Here is a 17,031-nt window from a genome sequence, read left to right as displayed (position 1 = left end):
TGATCTTAGCTCCAAGTTTTCAAAGCAGCTGCTGCTGTTTCTGGGTTATTATATCTGCTCATTTTGTGCTTTATCTCTGTTATTATATGCTTTCATCTGTGCAGGGAAGGAGCTTAATTACTTTTCAGTCTAATTCTTCCTTTCTTTTTGCCTAACTTTATCTTTTTAGGCAGATTTTGCAAGTTAAGATAAAGGCTTGGTTTCACAGGCTGCAGATTTCGTTGTGATGCTGTAGATTTGTGCTGTATCTCAAGTAAAGATCATTGTTCTTCTGCCTGACCTTTTCAGTTAAAAGGATTCTGAGTCACACCAGAGGTCCAGAGATCAATTTCCATCTGTGAACTGTAGTGACAGCTCTTCTCTGGAGTGAAATGGGTCACAAAGCACAAGTTTGATTTGGAAACGGAGGGCTGTGAACTCAGGGGAGGCTGGCACATCACTTTCTGACCATCTTTAAGGAAGAAGTCTCACTACAGTGCTGGCAAATATTGAGATTCCTTCACACTGCCATTGCAGCACATGGTGAGGTCTTCCAGCCCATGGTAGGAATAAATCAGAATATTCAGGAGAGTGTTCTGCTTATATTAGAGCTACTTGCAAATAAACCCAAATATTCTGTGTCCATGAGGATGTGAAACTCCCTGCAGAGCACTCACCTTTTATAAGCTGGGGTGGATCTTTTCCACCCTGAAAGAATTAGTTGTGATCAGTCTCCAAATCCCCTTTGAGCAGCAAAAGAGATAGACCTGACTCATGCCAGATCATGTTCTTCTAACAGCAAATAGCTCTGAGTCAATCTAGAATTATTTCATTGAAATCAGGAGTACTGACTACAATTCTGCTATAAGCAAAAGAAAAATAACTCAATAAACCCCTTGAGACTGAATGATGAAGTTAAAATGCCAGGCAGCTTCCTTTAGAGGTGGCTGACTGATTTATCAAACAGCAGAAATCTCAGTCATAACATTTTCTGAAAACATTAATTTAGGTCTCTTGAAAGCAAGGGGATATTAAAAGGCTCTTGAGATAAAAGTTATGAGATAAATGCAGGAAATCAAGTGTACTATTTATGTCAGAAAGAAAAAAAAAGCACCTGCACAAGCCTCATTTGGGTGTTGCTAATGCTGTCATTTCTACATAGAAAACACCAGCTATTGCAGGTGATTTTTTTCCCCTTCCTTCTGCAGAAGACTGAACAAATAATGACATCAGTGTTTCCTCAAACAAAACCAAATATGTATGCAAAAATATTTTTACAACTAATACTGCTTTGTTGAAAATGACTGATTTGTCTGGAGTTTCTCTCTTGAGACTTTCGGTTTTCCTTTGTTTCAACCTGAGCTAAGACAGTGGGTTTAGATTTCTCTCAGTCTGGTTCCTACATTTTAAATAAGCAACTAGGAACTTTTGGAGAATGATTATGTTGAGGGTTCTAATCGTGTTGGAAGGCAAGTCAGATTTGTGGATGAAATAGGATGAAGTATTTTTTAAAAAATCACTCACAGGAGAGGTAGGGGGAGGAAGAAATCTCTGGATGATTTTATTGAGGGAATTAATTAGAAAATAGAAATCAGAATGATTGACCTGATGTTTCTGCTACTGTGGCATTTCCACAGACACTTGAGACTAAATATGATTTAGAATAACTGCTGAGTTGTATAAAGTCTTATTTTAAAATATTTAAATATTACTAAATATTTAAAACATCACTTTCCCAGTCACACAAGAAGTTCTCTACCCTATGATAAGCTATTTTATTCTTCATTTTATTAGCCTGATCTCTTCACCTTGGGATCCAATGACAACACGTGGGAATGATTCCAAGCTGTGCCAGGAGAGGTTCAAACTCAATGTTGGAATAATGTCTTTACCAAGAGGGTGGTCAGGCACTGGAAGAAGGTTCCAGAGAGCTGGGCAGTGTTTCCCAAGCTTAAGAGACATTTGGACACTGCTCTTAATAATTTGCTTTAGCTTTTGGCCAGCCTGCAGTGGTCAGGCAGCAGGAATAGATGATAAATGTTGGTCCCTTCCAACTGAAATATTGTTATTTTCTGTTTTATTCTCCATCTTCCCTCCTCTGTCTTCATTGCTTGCTTTAAATCAGTAAGTTTGTGTGGATGAGCACAGGAAGATCCTGTCTAAACAAATTGGACTACTAGTTGATGTAAATATCAAAAAAGTCAATAGGCAATGTTTAAAAGATGTTTATGCTGTCAAACAATAGGATATGAAATCACTTTCTGGTGTTGTTTAGTATGGCAAGGAGGCTGGAATCTCAATAAAAATATCAGTGTATGCAGAAAATGCCTCTTGCAGCAGGGGAGGGGATGGGTAGGAGTTAAATATGAGGAGCAGGAGGATAATTTGGATGTGGATATCCATGGATCTGACCTTGATTCTATGTATTGTTCTATGGTATTCCTTGGAAATGAGCATTTACCTCCAACAGTTGCAGTCCTGGCTCACAGACCATTTATTTGGAGGTGTCCCATTCCCCCAGCTGAACTCTGCTTTTCTGGGCTGAAATCTCAGCATTACTCCTGAATTAGGTTTCTGTCTATTCCCTCCTTGGTTTTGAGAAGAGAGAAATCTCTCAGGTTTTTTGCTTCTCTAACCAGTTATAAATTCTGTGGCAGCAGCCTGGGTGTGAATTGTCCTCTCAGCCAGGTGGAGACTCCACAACAACTCTGAGAACACCCCAGCACCTTTGCTGGTTCATGTTTTATTGTCTCTATCCCTTCACAATTTACTGCTCCTCTCAGTGTTTGTCACTGTGTTTGTCATTGCTGTTGCATTATCCCCCAGGAGGTGCCTCCTCTGATGATATTAAAGCTGATTATATAATTTATGCTGACACTGGACTAGCCTGATGAAGCACTAATTAAATGAACATAGCTTTTGTGGTGTTTCTTGCTGTGCCACTACAAAGGAAAAAGGTGACTGGGAAATATGATGTCATTAGAATGAAAGGACAGGCAGCTCCTCCTCCCCTTTCCCACTAAATAATGAAAATTAGTCAGTTGTTAGAATGAAAATATTTTTACATGTTAAAAGACATCCATTTGTTTGAGAAATGAAAGTGATTTATGTGCTTCAGAGTGAAGAAATTATTGAATTTCAATAGAAATGTTTGCTATTCTGTGATAATTTTTATAAAATATTACCTCAGTACTTGTAATTATAGTTGGGTATCTAAATTTGAACTGTTAATTATCTTTAGCTAGCAATTTCATGGAGGATAATCATATTTCCTTCACTTGAAAATGAACATTTTAAGTAACAAATGAGCTACAAGCCACAGGTTTTTGGCAGTAATTGCTGCTACTCCCCTATTTTCAAGATAAATCTCTTAATTAACAGCTGTATGGCACTCTCTCACTGAAATATTTCATCCTTTTATAAAGGAATCCAGGGAAATATGAAACAGATTTCTTAGATACGAAAGGGGGGGGGAAAAAAGTCCTGTGGGGTTTATTGGCTTCTTAATTCAGACTCTGAGTGTACTCAGGAATGGTTATTTTTAATGCTTCTGCCTCTCCTCTGACATAATTACCTGTGAATGCTCAACAACAAGGGCTGCTGGAATTCATGAGGGGCTTGTGAAATGAATTTCTTCATGTTTAGTTTTCCAGCCCTAACAATAAATCAACTCTTCCGAGCCTGTTTGAGGTTCAGACTGTGTGCACACCTCAAAAAGAGTTTCCTTTTTTTCTGAAAAAAAAAGAAAAAAAATTTATTTAGAATTTGGGTTGGAAGGACTTTAAAAATCATCCAGTTCCAGCCCCTGCCATGGGCAGGAACACACCTCCCTCTCTTATTTAGCACTTTAAAAATTGTATTTTCTCCCTTTGTGTGTTTGAAGGTATTAATCCCAAACCTCCTGTGTACTCCAGAACAGAGAGCAACTCCAGTTTTGCTCTCTTCAGATAGCAAACTTCATTCTAGACTGAATTGGGAATGAGGTGCCCAATTTTCCAGTCCCTGATTTTCTCATGAAAGTTATTTAAAAATCTCTCTCTAGAGAGTTTTTGGCAAGTTTGGAGCCCCCTGAATTCAGTGACAATGAAGTGCAGTCACTTTTTCCTTGGTGTCCTGGTTCACTTTGAAATTGGGGTTGAAAAAGGCTCAAAGTTATTTGTCTTCCCCTGTCCCAACCCTACTTCTCTACATAAAACCCCAGTGAAAAGTTCCTCCCACAGATGGGGGATAGATCAGGCTTCATGGCTTTGCATTGCAGCATTGCAGGAATAAATAACATTTTCCTATTCCTGCTGTGTGTCACACCATGAGAAGAGAAGCAGCGATTTTCTATATAACCCCTCCTGCTCAGCCTGGGCATAGTCCTGAGGTTTCTTTTTTTAAATGTTTAGAGGGATTATTTGCACTAAAACGTCTATATTCCAGTACACTGCTGACCATGGGTTTGACAGAATCACTTTAAAAACTTTCTATCCATGGAGATCCTCTTCAGCCTGTCTCCTAACACTATTTTACATGTCAATCTGTGTGCTTGGGCCAATTTCCTTTGAGCAAGTTTTAAATGATGTGCACATCCCTGAATGAGTGATGCAAATTCTTGGCAAGGTGAATGGAATGATAAAAGGTTGAGCAGGATGTGATCCAGTCCAGGATGCTGCTGCTGGTGCAATTACAGCAAAGGACAGCAAGGACTTGCCCTGATCCATTGGCTGGAATTTGGTATCTCCCAGGGTTGACCTGGAAAAGAAAAAGTTGCTCTTGGCAGGGATTATTTGTTGTGAAATATCTCATAAATGCCTACATGGCCATAATTTGAATTAGGGCTGAAGAGGCAGTGATCTAAGGCTTGTGCCTAGATGCTGTGCTGGAAAAGAGAAATTATTAAAAGTAATTCCAGGGTCTGGTTGGTTTAATCTTCTCTTTGCTGTGTTCTCAGAGAAGGGAGATATTTTCAAGGTTTCTACCCACAGAAATGGAAAAGTAGGCTGTGGAACAGGTTTGCTTTAAGACTTTTACAAAAAGGCCTCATGAACTGAACAAATCAAAACTTAATTCTCATCTTGTGGTGGCAGTGAGGTGCATCCTGAGGCCACCTTAGGAATTTCAGGTGAGATGAGGTATCTGGAAAGGTACATAAAAAAAACATGTCACCAAAAAAACCCAAAAAAGTTCATAGGAATTCACTGTGACAGTGATGCAAAAACAATCGGATGATTAATGCTCTTGCTTTTCAGATAATATAAGTCTGTTTTTGTTCTAATATGTCTCTGTCTCCAACACTTCTTTTTTATTTCCCAAGTCCCTGCATACATTTGTTTTTTGTGATGTGCTTTTCATGTTGCTTCTGCTGAGCTGTCCTTCCCTGTGAAAAGAAATTAATAAAGCTAAGCCAAAGGGAACGTGATTGACTGTCCCACTTGGAAAAAAAAAATTAAAAATATTTTGTGATAATAAGCTCATGACATTCTTTGGGAATTGTACTTCTATAAAATGCTCTTTGAACAGAATTTCAGCATTAAAATTGATGCACTCATTTGGTATCATACTTTTTCCTTCAAGAAGGATAAATATTTCAGTCTTTGAAGAGTGTGAAACTGAAAACATTCAGCAGTAGCCCTAGCTGCTGGAATTCCTCAGCAGGAATTGCTGCTGAGCAATTCCAGTGATGAATAGTCTGTGTTTGCATTTGGGAAATGTACAGTAATCACTGCAAAAATAAAGCATTGCAGACAAAGAGATGGATGATTTTATCTGATCCTTGCCAAGGCCATTCAGAGGTTTTTTGTAATTTGATGTCACTTAAGGAATTTGAAGGGTTTTCCTTAGTTCAAAAACTGCTTGATGTAAAAAAGTCATTTATTGTGTGCTTAGCAAAGCATCCATTAAACCTTGAGAGGCTGAAAATCCTCCTGGGGTAGTTTAAATTTCAGAAAACCACTCACAAAAGCAATTACATTTTTAAATGAATAATTTATCTGGGGTGCTTTAGATCAGATTCTTGTTTACACGTTCTCACCCTATGCATTTCAGCTTGGTAATTGGTTTGGTCTGCACAGACAGGATTTTCTGCTCCCCTGAATCCCTGTCTGGAGGGAATCAGGTGTCAGGAAGGGTTCTGAGGTGTTTCCAGGTGCTGTCATCCTCCTTATTCCTTCTGAAACCCATTTTTGAAAAGAACATCATAGAAACAAACTGAAAAATTGAGTGTAATGTATTTTTTTTTTTTTACTGCAATAATGATAATGCATTTTCAAGCATTTTAACAAGCCATGACAGAACCTGTGGCTTGTCTCAGGAGTTTTTTCTGAGTTCAACAACTTCTGGCATCAGGAATTTGATTTGAGTTAGCTACACCAATTGTTAAAAATATCTCTTTTCCTCATTCCTTTTTCCTCTTCCAACATTTAAAATCAACCAAATACTTGCATCTGAAATTTGTATCCACATGTTTCTTGTGTTAACATTGTTTTAAACTAAATCAGACTGATTTTCTTCTGTTCATTTACATCAATGTCTCCAAAAAGGGCTGGGTAGTATTTTATATTGCTTTTCCCTTCTTTATATAGAGAGAGTTTGAGTTTTTTTTCTGGAAGAAGGCAGCTTGGAAGTGTTTTCATATTGCTTTGCTGAATCTTTGGGATCTGTCTTAATAATTTTTACTGGGAGAGCAGGCAGGGTGTAACCCTTCAGGCCATGTGTGTATTTGCATTTGGTTTGTGATGCTGTGATGTATTGACTCCAGCTGGTGCAGGAAAAAGTGCTCAAATATATTCCACTGATGGGCCAATTCTTCAGTGTAAATATCACCTTCAGGCCCAGGACTCTTGAAGAGTGAATTTTTTTCTTAATGTTCTTGACTGACATCTTCAAATTGAGCCATCAAGCAAAGCTGCCCACATGGGGTGCACAGCAATTTTGTCTTGAGTTCTGTAGTTACTTCTATAATGGCTATCTCACATCCCAGAGCATTTTGCTGTTAATTCTGTGCTTTTTGCTGCTGACTCTGCATGCACAGGGACTGCTGGGTGCAGCAGCCCTTTCTGGGTGTGCACACTCCAGGGTAAGGGAGGTCAGTCTGAAATTCTGCAGTGCAGGGCTCCTCTACAGCCACAATGAGTGTTATATATTAATGTATTATTAGAGCATTATGTATTTATTTTCCCTCTTACATTAGGTGTGGGTTCCCTAGAGGAGTGTTTGGGACTCTCTTCTTTCTGCCTTTTGGTTTAGAGGAACATATCAACCTCCTAAGGCAAAATCTGCCTTTGTGTTTATTACAAATATAGTTCCTGCTGAACTTCCATGATCTTCCATGAGCACCTCCCTCTGGAAATGTGGCACATCCTGAAAAGAGCCCCACAAATTTGGGGGAAATAGTATTTTAAAATATCACCAGATTCTCTCTAATGCCTTTTTAGTTAAATCTGCTGCTGTGCTGTGCACCACACTGACAATTGTTGGTAAATTTGCCTGGTAAATTGTAGTAATCCAAAATATGAGTCTGTGTGAACTGAACCCTACTTCATAGTTTGGGGAATATTACCCCAATTCCTCTAAATTGCTGGGCACTGTAGATTGCCTGAAAGTGAAACCACCAAGCACATGATTCTTCTGCCTGGCAATTCTGCCCCCAGATTTCAGTTCACCTAAAAACAAAAAATAACCCCAGGTGAAGAATGGAAATAGGAAGACAAACTTTTGGAGTGGGAAAGTTTTTGCTTCAGGATTACATTTGATATTGCAGATCCAAGACAGATTTCATTTTGATCACTCCATTTACTCGTCTGGAAGAGGAAATGATGCAAACAAGTCCTTTCCTTGTCCAGTGTCTGTCTGGAAGGTGTAAGAGCTGCAGCAGGAAAGAGTTTCAGTGCAGAAATTTGGTGCCTAAGTTCTCTTGTCACTGCCACTTGGGCATGTTCTACAGAAACTGGGTAATGGAATCTAAAAATCTAATTTAAATGTAATTCAATTAGGGTGCAAACTGTCTGAATCCTTTTCTGCTTTGAACCTTAACGTTTTAGAATAGGTCTGAGATCAGGAAAGATGTGCTGAAGGTTGAAGCATGAAAAAGCTTTAGTGACTCAATTTAAAAATTTGCTTCAATGTTTAATTTAGTGTCTGATGTCTCCCCCAGAGGAAAAGGGTAAATTGCTGAAGGAAGAAAAAAAATTAAATTTCTATGGGATAGGTGAGTGTCTAGAGGCAGCACAGTGTTTGCTGGCATGTCAGATTATGTGAAAGCTGGGTATATATATTTTTAAAAAATCAAATTGCTTCTGAGTGTTCCCTTGCCTGGTTGGTTGCAGGTAACAACCAACCACAGGTAACATCATTGCTGTAGAGAAAATATGTATGTCATGGATCTTGTTGGGGAATGCCTTTTCTCATTCACTTCCTCAAAAACGTGATTTTTTTAGAGTTTTGAAAATCATAACTGCTTTAATAAAAAAAAAAAAAAAAAACACCAACCAAACCAGTGCTAGTGCCAATTTCCTGTAGTGATGTGTTTTGCTTTATCAGTTGCATTTTCAGGCCTTGGCTTCACCACCTTCTACCTGGCTGGGAAGCTGCACTGCTTCACGGAGAGCGGCCGAGGGAAGAGCTGGAGGCTCTGTGCAGCAATCCTGCCCCTCTACTGTGCCATGATGATTGCCCTGTCACGGATGTGTGACTACAAACACCACTGGCAAGGTGAGACATGCACACTCCCTTTTTTACTGCTCTTTTTTTTCTTATTTAGCCATGTATTTCTTTGATTTTTATTTTTTTTTTTACCCAGCACATCATGTGAGTTAAAACACGATGGTGTGCTATAGATTTTCCTTGCTCCTGGATTGATGCTGGGGTTTCCTAGCAAGGTTGAATAAGCTAGTACTGACCTTCAGAGCTCCAGCAGTGCTCTTGGAGTGCAACACCCAAAATCAGCTGCATCTGTCACTGTTGTCTCAGAGTCCTGCAGAATTCAGGTGTGAGATGCAGCTGATGTAAAGGCTGAGCAGTTTATCAATTACACACTCGTGTGGTGTAAATGTGGTGACTGCCCCATTTAATTAGTGGCTTGTCTTCATTTTCTTCTGTCTTCACTCAGAGTCAGGATTAAAACATGGAGACAAATTTCTCATTCAGACTTGGTTGTTTATTAAATCTTATCTAAAGTACAGAGAGTTCTGCAACACTTCAGCTACCATCTGAAAGTGAGCAAAATGGAGGTGAATCCAGCTGGATACAAGGTCTTTTAAATTAAACAGTCCAATAGAGAATTAACACCTATATTATTTATACTTTTGACCCAATAACCAAACTCCTGTGACCCTCAGTGCAACACTAACTATCCAGCCAGAAACTATCTGAAATCATAAAGAAGACAGAAAGGAGATACCACCCAAAACCCTCCATCTTGTCCCATATCTATTACTATATTCTAAAAACCTCAAATTGCAAACCCTTCACCATGTGAAAGAAAGCACACACTTCTATTCTAACTACACACCCATGATCCCAACTCCATCACTCAAATTTGGAGCCTTCTCCAAGGCCTCAAGAAAAAAGCAGTGTTCTCCAGGGGTCAGTGTCAGAAAGCTCAAAAATCCCAGTTTTCTGGAAATTCAGACAATTCAGAAAACCTTGCCATCAATTATTTCTTTTACCATTTCTCCACCCACTTTCTGGCCACCTTTTTAGCTTCCTTGCTTTACTCATGTCTTCTGCTAAGTAAACCAGGCTGTAATTACTTTCCCCCTATTTGTCCCTATATTCCTATAAGAAATAGCATGGTATTTCTGATGCTGTTATGTAGGTCATCCTGGTTTTCTGGTATTGCCGGTACTGTACTGCTGGCCTTGCAAATTGAATTCCCCTCAAGGTCCTGAGTGCTCCTTTCAATTACCTGAAATTCCAATTTCATTCTGGTTACATGCTGTTTCCTGTTTTCCAGCACTGTGGTGGGCTGACCCTGGCTGGACACCAGGTCTGTCACTCCCCTCCCCAGCTGGAAGGGAGGGAGAAAATGCAGTGAAAGGTTCATGAGCTGAGGGAGAGATACTCAGTTGTCCAGATATTTTTTTCCAGTTTTTTTTTTTAATCTGTTATCCCAGAGGAGCTCCCCCATCCCTGCTGTGCTCAGCCTTGCCCAGTGCCAGACCCACCTGGAGCTGTGCCTGGGCTTGGCTCACAGGTTGGTTCTCCCAGAATCTGCAGCTCCCTCTGCTACCAAAACCTGGCCCCAAACCCCAGTGCAGAGACACAGAATTCTGCTGGTTCCTTCATGTAATTTCAATTATTGCTCTGAGCACCAGAACCAACCTCAGCTGTGCTTCCCCCTGCCCTGCTGTGCTCCTGCTGCTGCTTCATCACCATTGACATCTTCTCTGGTTTCCAGCAGAGCCTTGGCTTGTTTCTGGACCTGCTCCTCTCCTTTTCTCAGTGGGGCTGGAGGGAGCCTCCAGCACAAAACAGCACGAGGCACAGCCAGCACCTGACACTTGGCTGGCCTGAGCTCTCTGCTAGAGAGAAAAGGAGGAATGTGAAGAGGACAGGTTTACCTGAGTTTGGAACAGGTGCTTGCAGGGTGTGCTGTCTCTTGCAGGATTATTTCTGGGCTGGAAGGTGTGCTGTGTGCAGGTTATCAAGGTGTGCTTTATGATGGTGGAGGAGATGCACCCAGGAGCTGTCACTGGTTCATCACAGCTGCTTCTACTCTTGGATTTTAAGGAGATGGAGCTGCCAGCTCCTCTTCCCAAGAGCAGTGCTGGCATTATCCTGCAGCTGATCCCTGCTTTCCCTGGAATATCCCCAAGGGAGGGACTTCTCCACTCTGGGCACAGCACAGAACCTCAGCCCTTGGCTTTTATGCTCAGCAGAGTCAGCTAATTGTGTAAATTCTTTATGCTGGCTTTGGGATGGAGCCTTAGCTATGCTGTGGGAAATGAGAAAGAACATTAGTTGTGAGTCCAACACTTCCACAGTTCAGGTGAAAGACAGAGTAGAGTGTCTCTATTAAAAGTCCATTCAATGTGCTTACAACATCAATATTATGAGAACTTTATGAGCTCCCTTCAATGTGGCTGGAGGGAATGATATTCAAGGCCTTAGTGTTGGTATTAGTGAATATTAGGATATTTCACTGTGAATCCTGAATTCCTGAATATATATTCCCTGTATAGGCTTATAATTCTAAAAATGTTTTGAAAACTCATGGAATACAGGAGAATTTTGTATGGAAACAAGTAATCTTAAATACTTAGAATGAAAGAATATTCTCTGTCCTTTATGGACAAAAGGAAAAAATAAAAAGAGGAAAATTATTTCTACCATTAAATCAATCAAAAGACCAATTTTTTTTTCCCAAAAACAGGAGTTAAAATAGCTCCCTGTGTTTTTGCTTATTCCCCAGTTTAAGCAAGGTCAGTAAGTCAGAAAGCTTTGGCATAAATCAGGTAGTGAATTTGTATTATTGTGGTGCCCAAACTGAGGCTCAGAGTTACATAATTTGTGTAAAGGTTTTGAAAGAAATTATCTGGGCAAGTTTTCAGCAAACCTTAAAATCCCAGGAAACTTAAAGAGGACTGGAAAAAAAATCTGGTGTTTCTCCATGATTAAAAATAGGAATCATAAGCTTGACCTGATTGTTAAGTAAAATAAAAAAGCAGCTGGAACACTATTCAGTCAAAGTTGGATAATCTGAGAATTGCACCCAGCACAAGTTTATAGAAAATTAATCTTGTCACAATAACTAAGTTTTTTTGCAAGTTGATTTATGCTGGACAGTGAAAATTCTTGCCCTCAGCACCTTTAATACCATTATAGTTTGGTAGAGACAGGTTGGTGAAATCAGTCACCTTCCAGTGTGGGTAGGATAGATTACTGTCTGCACATAATCACCTTTTAAATTCTTGTTTGATCCCCTGTTACATTAATTTGTGATAGTTTCATTATGTCCTTTTGTGTGGAGGAAGAGAACATAGGGTTAGAAGGCATCTCCTGGGTAGTCCTGTTCCTCAAATGTGACTTACAATCACATTTCTTAAATTTATCCATGTATTAAATTACAGGATTAATTTTTTCAGGTTTTCTTGCCCTAGCCATTCCTGATAAAAGGCACCTCACTCTTCTGATGATTACAAACTATCTATTACACACTGAAAATTGAACCATGGTCTTTGTTCTAATAAAAATCACACTGACAAACCAGCGTATTTAATCTGTATTTAAGGACTTTAGACAAAAGTAATTTGTATTGATTTACCCTTCTTTGCCAGTAAACTCAATGATTCACCACTTTTATTACACTTTGGGTTTTTTGAAATTGAAATAATGGAAACACAGGTATACACAGATGATGTGGTGCTGAATCAGTCTTGTTAAAATAAAATGTGTTGTCAGGTCATATTTTAACCAGTGCCTTTTGCCTCACTTCATTATTCTTCATGCTAAATCTGAGGCTTTCACAGAGCATGTATTTGCAGTGAAATTTCTCTCTTTGATTGTAAATGAAACACAAGATGAGGTGAGTATTTTAGCAAGAGGCAGAACCAGAAAGAGAAGGAATCCTCCATAGAAAATTTAAAATTGCTTGTAAATGAGAGCTGCAAAAATCTCATCCAATAGCTTTATTTTATCTTACTTTATTTTGTGATAGGGGTATGGGATAGTAAAAAACATCAAGGAAAGACATTAAAAAGATGTTAAATCAGTTAACAGGCATGCTTAGTTTTTGACCTTTCAGATGCTTTTGGTAAAAATTCATCCAGCTTGAAATTGTTCTTGGCAGTCTGCTTTTGTAAGTGGGAGAGGATCCATGGGCTGCCTACCCACAAATGGTCAGCACGAGTGTTTGATACCCCATGGAGACTTTTCTGCTCTGTGTTCATCTCCCAAAACTTAGCCAGCCATCTACAGTTTGGGTGTTCAAAATATTACACAAGTCTCCAAGGACTGATTTTATGTGTCTGGTGTGATTGTGGTACTGGTTCCAAATCCTTTAGCAAAATTCAAAATGCACATTTTCTGTGTTAAACACTTCCACATCAACCAAATGTCTTTATTTGCAGTTGTCACTCCTGGCTGCCCTTCCCCTGGTAACGTGCTTCTGGTTTTGTTGCTTTTTTTCCTCCAGATGCTTTTGTTGGAGGGATCATTGGCCTCATTTTTGCTTATATTTGCTACAGACAGCACTACCCTCCTTTGGGTAACACAGCCTGTCACAAATCTTATGTCAGCCTGCTGGATCAGAACTCTGTGAAGAAAGAAGAGAGAGCTACAGCAGACAATGCAACTGGGCTGCCTCTGGAGGGAATTACTGAAGGTCCCGTATGACTTTGAGAAATGTGCAGAATGAACTTTTAGCCTTCTCACATTTCCTCCAAACTGGTCTCTTAACAGTGGTTCTTACTGTACATTTTTTCTTTTGTTTCTTTCCTTTTTATAAAGGGAATTTAGATGTTTTATTTTTAATGCCATCGTACTTTTAAAGTTAAATTTTCAGTTCATACTGACTTGCTGAATTATCTGTTTTCAGTCTACTGCAGATAGGTAGAACTACCTGAGGAAAGGGGAAAGAACATTATGGAAAACATGTGGAGGATGATTAAGAGAGTAATTTTGAGGTGGGTTGAGCATATACCAGATCTGAAAACAGATTTTCTGAAGTACTGAGTATCTTTTACAAAGTTCTGGTCATCTTCAGCACTCATTGATTTCGATGGGTGGCGAGTACACAGAGCACTTTTCACCAGGTGTAATTTGATCATTTAGGGCATCATCCTTATGTTTATCTTGCTGCCTTCTGACATTAACAAAAATCTCCACATGCTTTGTGGGACTTTATATAAATTGTCAAGTTTTGCCAAGGTCATTCTGAGCTACTAATGACTAAGAGAAGGCAAAAGGTGTGGATGGTGAAATGCTTGTAAGAGCCAAGCCTTGTGCATTAGTAGCTCCAAAGGGTGATTCTCATGTTCAAGAAATTCCATGCTGCTAAAATTACCAACTAAGAACAACATACAGGATGGATTAGAAACTTGGTATTGCATCATCAGCAATTTTTGAGAACTCTTGCAGTATTTACAGTCAGAACAAATCGAAAGAAAAGAACACCCGTTGCATTGAACAAGCTGAAGTCTTTCAAACAGATGTTTAAAACCCCCTGAAACTGGGAGGATAAAGAAACACAAAGTTTTCTGTGTGCCATGTTCATTCTTGTGTAGTGACTCACTGCAGCATTGGTGATCTGAGGAAATGCAAAGATTCTCATTCGTGACTTTGGGCGCACAACCACGAATGCTTGTGATGGTTTCCAGCACTGTAACACATCCAGAGGAAGGCTGGAGCCAGTTTTCCACTAATCCCACCCCTCATCTTCAGCTCTTGCCACATTTTCAGTGCTTGCCAAGGTTGGCTTGGTACCTGAATTGGAACTCACCTGAATCAAACCACTGTTGGTATGGAGAAGGTTGACGAGTGTGTGACCTGAGTTGATTTTTTATCAGTAGGATTCTGTTTGTTAGTATGCACTATGCAGTATACATCCCATTCCTGTGAGATGGTGTACCTTTGGATGGCAGAATGTCAGATTCCAGGTTTTTTCTCCTTAGGTATCCTGTGAAAAATGCAGGCAAAATATTCCAGACCACAGCCTGGCAGGTGAACATTTCTTGGAGCAATCAAGATAATGTTGATCAACGACCCCAATTACGGTGCTTCAGACTGGAGGAGACTGCTGCCACGACTATAATTTCTGTGTTCCTGTTGGAATATGCATCAGCCTCGTAGACATTTTGTGGTTCAAACAGCTCAATGTCTTTATGTAAGGCTTGTCATTCACTTTCCTCAAAGCTAAGCTTTGTAGATTTTTTTTTTTTTTGAGAAGAGCTGCTGCCTGATTGGCAACACTTGAATTTTTGTAAAAAAGCAACTAAATTAGGGTCCCATTAAAAATAAACCTAATAACTGTGTACAAGAGGATGCAACCTTGCTGTGTATAAACTTATATGATATTTGGAAATGAATATAAATAGGAAGTGACATTGAGGAACAGAATGTAACAGGCATGAACCCAGGAGGTTCTGTAGAAATCAGACCTTGCAAAGCTGGAACAGTTCAGCTGTGTAGAGGGAGGATGTTTCACTTGCAGTTACAGAATTCTGAGCTCTACAACAGGGACAGTTGGACTTAGCTGTGGTTTTCCTGGTGAATATAAAGTAATTCACAATACCAGCATCAGCAAAGCAAAATTATTTGGCATTTGCACTGGATTTAACAGAACACTCTGGTGTGGTTGAGATCTTATTCTAGAAATCCACAGAGTTCAATGGAGGTTTAATCTTCCTACAAAGTTTTTTAAACCATCCTACAGAATTCTGTAACAAATAGTTTTCTATTACTTCATGTGGGAGGATTACTGAAAGCCCCAGAGTCAGGGTAAGGCTTAGCCATTAGCTCTTTCTTTCAGCAGGAACCCTAGTCTTCCAGGTGATATGCAAAATTTAAAAAAAAATAATCTTCAATCAAAATTAGGAGTTTAATACTGATGCATAGAGCATTTTGCATGTTTTTATATAGATCTGGCTTGTTCTCAAAATGGAGTGGGGCCTTCTAACTGTGCTGTACACATTCTTGGTATTTTAATGGCTTTTGATACAAGCTGTCTTTGGGATGAGGAAAAGCTCACACAGCCCTCAAGTGAGTAGTGGCTGTTAAAGGGTTGGAACATGAAGTGTAATACAGCATAAAATCTGAAATTGTGAGAGTAATTGGTGGCCTGGAAAAGCAGTAAAGAATAACACATTTTAATGGGAATAATTAAACTGAGAGTCATAAAGTAGACAATGTAAAAGGTTTGATTAAAATGTAATTAAAATTATGAAAGACTTAATGGAATGAACTTGTGGAGGGATCTGTAGGTGCCACAATCACCAGTGCAAAGTCAGCATAGGGAAGGCATTTTTGTGGATCAGTGTATTTTAATCTCATGCTTTCTCAATGTGAAGGAAATGTAATGTTGTAATGCACCAATAAAACAACACATGAATGTGGGTTTGTACATCTGTGTGTTATCATTTTTTTTGAGAAGAATAGAATTTAGCAAGTTATTTTCATTAATAAACCATGTAGAGCATCACACACAAAAAAAGCCCTGAAGAAACAGGGTTACTGCTAAACAGTCATTATTGATGCTATTAAAATGGAACAGCCTCCCTCCTTTAGCCAAAATAATGCTCTTGCTTTCCTCAAGGGAAAGACACAGTGAAATTTTGGAATTGTTACCCAGCTAAACCAAACAGGTCCCTTTTTCTTCCATATCTCAAATTACACTGCAAGTGCCATATTTAATAACAAATGTGGTTAGACTAGAGCAGGAGAACAATATCAAATCAAGCACAGCAGGGATACCCTGAAACCATGAGGCTGGGAACCAGCAAAATGTGAATGCAAATTCAGGCACTGGGTTAGAAATGGAGATTTTGTGCTGATTCATTCAGATTTTATTGCTTTTTCTAATTTGGCCCTCTATTTTTTATCCTGTGCATACAACAAACTATTTCTATTCCATGTGAGAAGAGAACCTCATTTTCCTTCTTTCTATCCATGGCAAAAAATAAAAAAACCAAACACTTTACTGTGGATTGGGGGAGAAAAATCAGCTCAAGCCTTTGAAAAAACCATATTTTTGTTTTGTGGTACTAAAATCTAATGACTTTGGGACAACTGCTCTGGATCACTGAGCACAACACATCCTGTAGGTGGAATAAAGCCTTCACAGGGGTTTTGCTCACAGTCTTAAATTTTTGAATTTGTTTTAAAATTGCTAAGCAGGACCATGTTGGAAAGTTAGGAGTAGCACCCACAGGCATTATCTGAAATCAAATTTCTTATTACTCTTAGCTATCTTTACAAGAAATATATTCTTACCTGCTATCTCAGAGTACATTCCATATTTCTCTGATAAGCAGAATGCCTAATTTCCCGTCCTAAGAGGCTAAAACTAAATTAGAAGTTTCCACTAGGATGCACCCAGTTTAATTCAGTTTATTATACAGAGAACTCCTGTTC

The 17,031-nt window shown here is 39.2% G+C and overlaps 1 protein-coding gene across 4 annotated transcripts in view; it reads left to right on the top strand.

Annotated features, from left to right (window-relative positions):
• The window catches only part of PLPP4 (phospholipid phosphatase 4), a 48,337-nt gene extending 32,316 nt beyond the window's left edge, over positions 1-16,021 (top strand). The window contains exons 6-8 of one of the 4 annotated variants that reach the window (XM_033065563.1): positions 8,503-8,673; positions 13,097-13,285; positions 14,574-16,021. In XM_033065563.1, coding sequence (XP_032921454.1) covers positions 8,503-8,673; positions 13,097-13,285; positions 14,574-14,584 — 371 coding nt within the window. In that variant the 3' untranslated portion in view covers positions 14,585-16,021. Of the gene's footprint in view, positions 1-8,502; positions 8,674-13,096 lie in introns of those variants that run through there. The other 3 variants (XM_033065565.1, XM_033065564.1, XM_033065566.1) reach the window with 3 other exon arrangements.
• Positions 16,022-17,031: the final 1,010 nt, after the last annotated feature.

This window comes from Catharus ustulatus, chromosome 8, assembly GCF_009819885.2.
Source record: "Catharus ustulatus isolate bCatUst1 chromosome 8, bCatUst1.pri.v2, whole genome shotgun sequence".
NCBI lineage: Eukaryota > Metazoa > Chordata > Aves > Passeriformes > Turdidae > Catharus > Catharus ustulatus.
The sequence above is the reverse complement of the archived record's forward strand: the minus strand, read 5'-3'. Positions and strand labels throughout refer to the sequence as shown.